The sequence below is a fragment of the Staurois parvus genome, unplaced genomic scaffold (assembly GCF_062004578.1).
Source record: "Staurois parvus isolate SC_StPar_1 unplaced genomic scaffold, SC_StPar_1.0 ptg000299l, whole genome shotgun sequence".
NCBI lineage: Eukaryota > Metazoa > Chordata > Amphibia > Anura > Ranidae > Staurois > Staurois parvus.
This window is the reverse complement of record NW_028318095.1, coordinates 16,458,589-16,468,171: the sequence shown is the minus strand read 5'-3', so window position 1 is coordinate 16,468,171 and position 9,583 is coordinate 16,458,589. Positions and strand designations below refer to the sequence as shown.

Below are 9,583 nucleotides of genomic sequence, written 5' to 3'. Positions count from 1 at the left end.
CTTTAGTTATACTTTAAAGTGTAAATAAAGGCAAAGCTGTCAGGTTTTTTTCTTCTGTGTCCCACAGCGGAGATTTCCCTTCACTTCACATCAGCATGGATGTCACTCCACTTCATCAAACACAATCTTTCCAAAACTGAGCTCATACTATTCCCTCCAGCCTGTGCCCCCTCCTCTGACTTCTCCATCAAGATCAATAATACAACCATCAGTCCCTCCCCTCATACCAGGGTACTAGGTGTCATCCTAGACTCCCATCTGTCCTTTCAGCCCCAAATCCAATAACTGTCCAAATCTTGTAGACTTCACCTCTGCAACATCTCCAAGATACGCCTGTTCTTAACCTTGGAAACCACTAAGCAACTTATCCACTCCTTTGTCATATTACGCTTTGACTACTGTAACTCCCTCCTCATTGGCCTACCTCATCGCAGGCTATCACCTCTTCAGTCTATCATGAATGCTGCTGCCAGACTCATCTACCTTACTAACCGTTCTGTATCTGCCACCCCTCTCTGCCAATCCCTCCACGAACAGATAAAATTGAAAACATTAACAATAACGTATAAAGCCATTTATAAATCTGCCCCAAATTACATCACCAATCTTGTCTCCAAATATCACCCAAACCGCACTCTCTGCTCCTCCCATGACCTCCTGCTCTCTAGTTCCCTTGTCTCCTCCTCCCATGCTCGTCTCCAGGACTTCTCCAGAGCTTCCCCCATCCTCTGGAACTCTACCCCAATTTATCAGACTATCACCTACTCTGCTCACTTTTAGGCGATCTCTGAAAACCTATCTCTTCAAGGAAGCCTATCCTGCCCTCAGCTAATAATGGAATCTTCTATTCTTCCTATCAGTTCATCCCCCACAGTTACTACCTTTTGTACCACCAGCCCCTCCCTCTTAGATTGTAAGCTCCAAGGAGCAGGGCCCTCCTAACCCTCTTGTATTGTTGCTGTATTGTCTCCCGTTATATTGTAAAGTGCTGAGCAAACTGTTGGCGCTATATAAATCCTGTATAATAATAATTTCCTGTCCCATAACTAAAACAGGAAGTGAGAGGAAATCCCTGCAAATTAACCACTTGTCTTCCAGAGAATTTTCCCCCCTTCCTGACCAGGCCATTTTTTGTGATATGGTGCTGTGTTACTTTGACAATTGCGTGGTCATGCAACGTTGCACCCATATTAAATTTACATCTTTTTTTCCCCCAGAAATGGAGCTTTCTTTCTGTGGTATTTGATCACCTAAGTGGTTTAATTTTTTTTGCACTAAAAAAAAAGACTGACAATTTTGAGAAAAAAACAGTATTTTTGACTTTTTCCTATTAAACATGTCCAGTAAAAAAAATTTAAAAAATCAAATTTCATCATAAATTTAGGACAAAATGTATTTTGTTACATGTCTTTGCTGAAAAAAATTCCCAATACGTGTAAATGAATTGGTTTATGTGAAAGTTATAGCGTCTACAAATGGTGGTATATACAGTCAGGTCCATAAATATTGGGACATCAACACAATTCTAACATTTTTGGCTCTATACACCACCACAATGGATTTGAAATGAAACGAACAAGATGTGCTTTACCTGCAGACTGTCAGCTTTAATTTGAGGGTATTTACATCCAAATCAGGTGAACGGTGTAGGAATTACAACAGTTTGCATATGTGCCTCCCACTTGTTAAGTGAGCAAAAGTAATGGGACAATTGGCTTCTCAGCTGTTCCATGGCCAGGTGTGTGTTATTCCCTCATTATCCCAATTACAATGAGCAGATAAAAGGTCTAGAGTTCATTTCAAGTGTGCTATTTGCATTTGGAATCTGTTGCTGTCAACTCTGAAGATGAGATCCAAAGAGCTGTCACTATCAGTGAAGCAAGCCATCATTAGGCTGAAAAAACAAAACAAACCCATCAGAGAGATAGCAAAAACATTAGGCGTGGCCAAAACAACTGTTTGGAACATTCTTAAAAAGAAGGAACGCACCGGTGAGCTCAGCAACACCAAAAGACCCGGCAGACCACGGAAAACAACTGTGGTGGATGACCGAAGAATTCGTTCCCTGGTGAAGAAAACACCCTTCACAACAGTTGGCCAGATCAAGAACACTCTCCAGGAGGTAGGTGTATGTGTGTCAAAGTCAACAATCAAGAGAAGACTTCACCAGAGTGAATACAGAGGGTTCACCACAAGATGTAAACCATTGGCGAGCCTCAAAAACAGGAAGGCCAGATTAGAGTTTGCCAAACGACATCTAAAAAAGCCTTCACAGTTCTGGAACAACATCCTATGGACAGATGAGACCAAGATCAACTTGTACCAGAGTGATGGGAAGAGAGAGTATGGAGAAGGAAAGGAACTGCTCATGATCCTAAGCATACCACCTCATCAGTGAAGCATGGTGGTGGTAGTGTCATGGCGTGGGCATGTATGGCTGCCAATGGAATTGGTTCTCTTGTATTTATTGATGATGTGACGGCTGACAAAAGCAGCAGGATGAATTCTGAAGTGTTTCGGGCAATATTATCTGCTCATATTCAGCCAAATGCTTCACAACTCATTGGACGTCGCTTCACAGTGCAGATGGACAATGACCCAAAGCATACTGCAAAAGCAACCAAAGAGTTTTTTAAGGGAAAGAAGTGGAATGTTATGCAATGGCCAAGTCAATCACCTGACCTGAATCCGACTGAGCATGCATTTCACTTGCTGAAGACAAAACTGAATGGAAAATGCCCCAGGAACAAGCAGGAACTGAAGACAGTTGCAGTAGAGGCCTGGCAGAGCATCACCAGGGATGAAACCCAGCGTCTGGTGATGTCTATGCGTTCCACACTTCAGGCTGTAATTGACTGCAAAGAATTTGCAACCAAGTATTAAAAAGTGAAAGTTTGATTTATGATTATTATTCTGTCCCATTACTTTTGGTCTCTTAACAAGTGGGAGGCACATATGCAAACTGTTGTAATTCCTACACCGTTCACCTGATTTGGATGTAAATACCCTCAAATTAAAGCTGACAGTCTGCAGTTAAAGCACATCTTGTTCGTTTCATTTCAAATCTATTGTGGTGGTGTATAGAGCCAAAAATGTTAGAATTGTGTCGATGTCCCAATATTTATGGACCTCACTGTATACTGGGATTTTTCTTTTTCTAGTAATTGCAGCGATCAGCGACTTATAGTGGGACTGCGGGACTGCAGGGAGCATTCTGATACTGGGGGGAACTAACTGCCACTGACATCCCCAGTGACACCTATACAGTGATCAGTGCTAATAAAAAGCACTGACACTGTACTAATGACATTGGACAGGAAGGGGTTAACATATGGGGCAATCAAAGGGTTAACTGTGTGCTGTGCTTTACTATGTAAGCACACTGCTTTGTATGGTTCTGCTATGCAGAGCCATACAAAGCAGTATGCAGGAGCTGACAGGGGAGAGATCTGTACTGTTTACATACAGGTCTCTCCCCCGTCGGTAATAGTCGGCAATCGCCAGGTGCCAGCGGGGAATCACCAGTCAGGACCCGGTGATTGACACCAATTACGGCCCACAACCTGGAAATGCAAAATCACATATATATATATATATATATATATATATATATATGATTTTGCTCACCCCTGCAACCCTGTAGCAGTATTTCTGCTATAGGGCAGCGGGAAAGTGGTTAAGGCAATCCATTGGGAACCCCCAGGTCACCAGAACTAGTGTCCCCATTGGAAGATTTCCCGTCTATTACTTTTCGGGGGACAACCGACAATCTGTGATTGTCTTTTACTTTCACTTTCGATGATAATGGTCAAATAGGAGGAATCTCCCTAACAGGGGCACAGACAGTGATAGCAACTGACAAGGATCCTGAACCCTTTTCACTCCATCAAATACAAAAAAAAAAGTTTTGCCTTTAGTTACACTTCATTGGCCCTGTAAATAATTTTTCATGAAATTGTTTCTTACTTTTCTGCTTCCTTGTAATGTCTTCTTTGAGCTCCTGAACCTCTGCTTTTCCTCTCCCTTCCATTTGTTTGGAACAGGCAGGTCATATTAGTTGATGTTCTGTGCACTGCTCTAGTCAAAGTACGAGTCCCATAGCCCAGTGTTTCTCAGCCAGGGTGCCATGACACCTTGGTGTACCTTCGCAGCTCATTAGGGGTGAATGAATTAATACAGGGGACGCATTCCTAAATTAAGCAAATCTGAGTGACTAGGCAGTGTCACAATCTGTCCATACACTAGCAGAATTTTCTTAGACAACTTTTCATGCCAAAGTGTTATTAAAGCTTATTTTTTTTTGTTGTTGTTTGTTTTAAAATAACAAACATGTTAAACCTAACTTCTCTGAGTAGTGGTTTTGCACAGAGCAAGTGTATTTGCAAGTACCATGCAGTTGGTATAGTGCACTTTAAAAGTAATTTTTTGCAGTCCAGTACATTTTGTAGCCCATTCAAATACATGGAACCACACAGGAACACACTTGTTCCCATGCAATCCCAGTGTGAAACAGCCCTTAAAGCAACAGAAATTAAGATGTTTTGAACAACATTCATCAAGTCATTGACCGTCCTGAGACTTTTCGTACAAATATTTGTTTAAAAATCTACTAGTGTATGGCCAGCTTTACAGGATATTAGCTATCTCAGCAATCACCATGTTGCTATGGGTCACCACAATGGGTGTGTATGTATGTAGTGTCCCTCAAGTTTAGCTAGGGGGAACTAGTTTTTTAATAGAGGTTGTGTAGCAGCCTGGGATGAGTCAGCCAGGTTACTCTAGGCCAGGGCTGAGGGCTCTGCAGGTAAGTTCCCTGATACCTCCTCCTGTTCTGGAAGCTTGAAAAGTTTTTGTAAGGCAGTGGGTGACGCTGAGGAGGGGCTGATCTGCATACTCAAGGGACTCTGACCAATACTCAGGCATGAGGCTTGGCATTGGGTCAGGGCAGCCCTTAAGTGTGAGAGAGCCTGATCAGCAAGTTTCGAGTGAAAGATGGAGTGAAGTCTAGAGTGTGGATCCTGGGAAAGGGGCCTACCTACAGGCAGGAGCTGAAAGGCAGCCACCAAGCTCACAAGAGAGGACTGAGTGAGTGGTCAGATGGAAAAACCCAACTAGCTTCTCATCTGGGACTGTTTTCCTAAGCAGCAGTTTCTGGGTCCCCTTGCCCAGGGATACCCTCAGGCAGGTGAAGAGGAGGATTCATCTTGGGTCTGAGGAGGTACACCAGAGAGCTGGAATGCTCTCAGAAGAGATCAAATTTTGTCCATATCTGTACATAGTTGCTAAAAGGAGTTTGTCCTCAAGTTTGCAGTTCCCTTGGGCATTCCATGCATCCCTCAACCCCATCCAAGTTCAAAACCCCTTCATGAAAACATCAAAACCAGGCTCCAGGACTATTTACTAACTCCAGCATGTAGGTGTGGTAGGAAATGCATGTTGCCTGGGTGTGCAGTGTTGTAGGGGGACCCAAACCTCAGCGACCCCTAAGGGGGGGGGGGGGTTTTACATGTATATATAATTGCACATTGGTTGGTGTAACAGCTCTCTCTCACCACCCAACATGTCTTCTAGCCCATCCCATCTGGTCTCTCCCATAAATTGTGCAGGGAGCTGTTCAGTCTAGGGCTCCTTGTAAGGGCTTGGCACCAGGATCTGCTGTACCTGGCAGTTTAATTTAAATGCACAGGACAGCAGGAATGATAACAAGTGGGGTAGTTTCCTGGCATTGTTCCTAAGGTAGACAATGGCATGGGAAAACAGAATAGCACATAAACTAGGAGAGGAACAGGACAGAATCATATGAAGACAGGTAGGCAGTGAAGCATGCCTGCAATGTTCGCAAACAATCCAACAGCCTGGAAATTGAACAAAACCAATAACTTGGCTGAAAATGCAGCATGTCCCCAAGCAATAGATGTTCAGTGCAAGTACAGATTTCCTGTTCTGGTCATTCTTTCCACAGCAGGGGCAAACTGACGACTCATGGGACCCCTGTGTCCTTGCCCAAACTAAAAAGCCTATGGAGGGGGGGGAAAAAAAAAAAAAAAAAAAAAAAAAAAAAAGTGTACCAGGGGCATCTCATGGGGCCCCCTACTGACCCCAGGCAGTGCCCAAGTTTCCAAATGGTCAGTCCACCCCTGTTCCACAGATGCCTTTCATGTAGCTACATATTCCATTCAGTGACCTCAGGGGTTGACTGACCATTTGGAAACTTGGGCACAGCCCGAGGGCGTGCCCCAAGGGGGTAGTCACATGCAAATTAATACATGTGGAAATCACTAAAGCGTTTGCACCTGCTTGGATGCAGCAGCTGTTCAGCCAACAAATTCCCCCACTCAACTCTTCAATAAAATGGTGGTGTTGGGCAGGACAGCTGACAGAGCAACCCACAAAAGCAGGTTCTCTTCCCACAGACACTACTCTGCCAACTGACACCAACCATGGTGCACCCTCTCCCCACCCTCAATCAATGCCAAATGTGGCAATGTTTACTCCCACCAGCCAGGAAAATTTCCACTCCCATGGGCTACAGTCCAGCCCCCCTAAAGTCTGAAGGACATTAAGTTGCCCTATGTTTACAAAAGTTTGGAGACCCCTAGCAGAGTATTGCAAGCCTAAGACACACCTTCCTGGTAATCAATTATTGCCGCACACCAAGTGCAACCAACTCCTCATGAAAAGGGACAGTTGATGAGTTGTTCTCAAGCCAAAGTTTCTAGTTCTTCCCTGCTCTAGACATTGTGTAAGTTCCTGTCTTGGAAATCTCCTTGTGCCCTAAATGGAAGGGCAATTGAAAACCGACCATATCTGCGCAACTCCTCTCCACTTTGCCAATTGTGCACCAAGTGCTTGACAGCTATACTGTCCACACATCTACTTGGAGACTTCCTGAGTGGTGGAGTGAGAAGTTCACAGTATTTGCCAAATAGAGATTCTAGCCGAGCTTGATTGGACAGACTATGAGAACTTCATGGGAGACCCATGTAGATTTGCAAGACTGAACAGTACAGTGTGTGGACGCAGTATGGAATACCTAGAAGTTAACCCAAGCAAAGGCAGCAACCCACTTTACAAAAAGCCAAAATATAGCTTGCAAAATAGTCACTTAGAAGTTATACCCCAAGTTAGGTAGGAAAGTAGTCACAACAGTGTTAGAAAAAAGTTTTAATGAGTATACAAAAAACAGCAAAATACAAAGCCATCAATAAATAGTCAATTTAAAAAGTAAATATTTAAAGTTCCTGAGATTCTGCAAGTTTGGATTCATGAGAGGGTTTCGTGGACTTCTTTGGCAACAGAATAGCTTGAATATTGGGCAAGACTCCACCTTGTGCAATGGTGACACCACCAAACAGCTTGGCCAGTTCCTCATCATTCCTGACAGCCAGCTGGACGTGTCTGGGCAAGATTCGGGATTTCTTGTTGTCTCTGGCTGCATTTCCTGACAACTCCAGGACCTCAGCACACAGGTATTCTAGAGTGGCTGCCAAATAGATCCCAGCTCCAGAGCCAATCCTCTCTGCATAGTTTCCCTTCTTCAGAAAGCGATGGAGACGGCCTACTGGGAACTGGAGACCTGCCTTAGCCGACCTGGAAGACTTGCCAGCTGCAGACTTTTGGACCTTCTTTCCACGGCCAGACATCTTTAAATGTCTACAAAGAAAAATCCCAATTAAACTATAACATTGACAAAATCCTCCCTATTTCCAGTCACTTCTTCATTCTCCCTACACAGAAAAATGGGCAGTCCACAGATCCCAGAAGCAGACAGATCTGAATTCCTGGTTTTAGATTAGAGGCAATCAGGTCAGAGTGGATGAAGTGGGCAGTTTAGAGGTAGTGCGTGATCAAGATTTACTATATAACAGGATGAAAGTTTAATGCAGAGTGGTATGGAAGTCACGGGTCCAAAGTTACACAATTGAATAGTGGTCAATGAGGGTTAATAGCAAATACAGTTAAGGCCATGCAGCCAACTGCAAAGTAACAAATGTTCAATATCCAGCACAACTTTTTTGCTGAGGTGCTTTTTAGGTTGTTCAGTTATTGGTGTAAAAGTAGTCTCAGGCTAGGTTCACATTAGGCTGCACCAGTATTCATGTTATGCTGCTCTTGAGACATGCAGGACTGACACCCCCATGCATCTCAGCACAATTACAGGTGTGGTAACTGCATGGTCAAAAAGACCATGCAGTTTCCCTACTGATAAATTTTTGAAAAGGTGCATTTTGTGTGGTACATTCAGCACAGCAGCCCATTCAAAAGAATGAGCTGATGTGCCTGAGCAAATACAGGAAGCACTAATGTGAAACAGGCCTTATTCAGACTTTTGGAGCTTGTAGTTGCACCTGCACACTAGAGCACAGGCATAAGGGGGGGGGGGAGAAAAACAAAACAAAAAACCCTAATTGCTAGTGTACAACTGCCACTGACTTGCAAGTCATTGATACACTCTTATCCGAACATTGGATTGCAGTCACTTTAAACAGTTAATTTTTTTGTGTTCTTTCAATAAATTTTATTAAGTAAAGACATTTCCTATGGCTAGCAGTGAGGATTAGGTCAATGGTAATTGAGTGGAGTTCTCCTTTAAGCATATTCAGTACTGATTATCATAGTGTAAATGAAGCTTCCATTAGAATTAATCTTGAGCTCTGCAGTCACCATCTTCAAAAGCGGAACTACACGGCATCCGAGAACCACTAACACCATTTCATTTTCAAATGAAACGCTCCCTTCCACCCTTGTCCCCACACTCCCCCGTAAAATAAAAACTTTGAACCCCCCTCACTAACATTTCTGGTTATGGCCATCCTGAGAAATGGAAGATGATTAATATAGCATTTACTTCAAGCAAGAGGGTGTGCCTAGCTGAGAAAGCCTCCTGAAAACCCCTGGGATGTTTGACATAATTTGCCCAGGCCAGAAACCAGAAGTAATGGAATCTAATATAGTTTAGAAAAAGTAAATGATATACTTTCCCATACATTTAGTAATGCTTGCAGCAGAAAGACTAAAAATAGTCTGTTGATTGAGAGATTGAAGTTCCACTTTAAAGTAATCCAAAGAAACTCAGGCTTCACAGAAGCTCAAAAAACAAACAAAACCCCTACACTTCATTCCTAGTCTGGAGGCTCCAGCTAGAGACTGAGGCACTGAGCACATTGGTCTGTATAGCAGTCCAACATATCCCCTACCTGGTCAATAATACAGTAGTGTAGTCCCCACTGTAGCTCTGAACAGACAGAAGGGAAGGTGGTGTCCAGCACATGTCAAACTTCTGTACAGAAAGAGCTGCGTACAGTCCACCCAGGGGCAGACTGACCATTCGGGCACTCAGGCATTGCCCGAGGTCAATAGGGGACACCATGAGATGCCCCTGGTACCTTCCATAGGCTTTTTTGGGTGTGGGAGAGGACACAGGGACCCCATGATCCCCTATTGCCCAGGGGCCCCATGAGTGGTCAGCCCACCAACCACGTTAGAGGACACTTTGTGGTTTTTAAACAGACTGGATGTATTGGTCTATCAGGTGTAACATTATGCTTTAAAGAAGATCAAACATCTTACTAGAAAGGTCAGG

At 43.7% G+C, this 9,583-nt stretch overlaps 1 protein-coding gene across 1 annotated transcript; it reads right to left on the bottom strand.

Annotated features, from left to right (window-relative positions):
* Nucleotides 1–7,220: 7,220 nt before the first annotated feature.
* LOC149457919 (late histone H2A.1-like) lies at nucleotides 7,221–7,847 on the bottom strand. The gene has a single exon (XM_089682873.1). The coding sequence runs from the start codon at nucleotides 7,641–7,643 to the stop codon at nucleotides 7,233–7,235; it is 411 nt and encodes a 136-aa protein (XP_089538999.1). The 5' UTR covers nucleotides 7,644–7,847; the 3' UTR covers nucleotides 7,221–7,232.
* Between the last annotated feature and the right edge of the window lie 1,736 nt (nucleotides 7,848–9,583).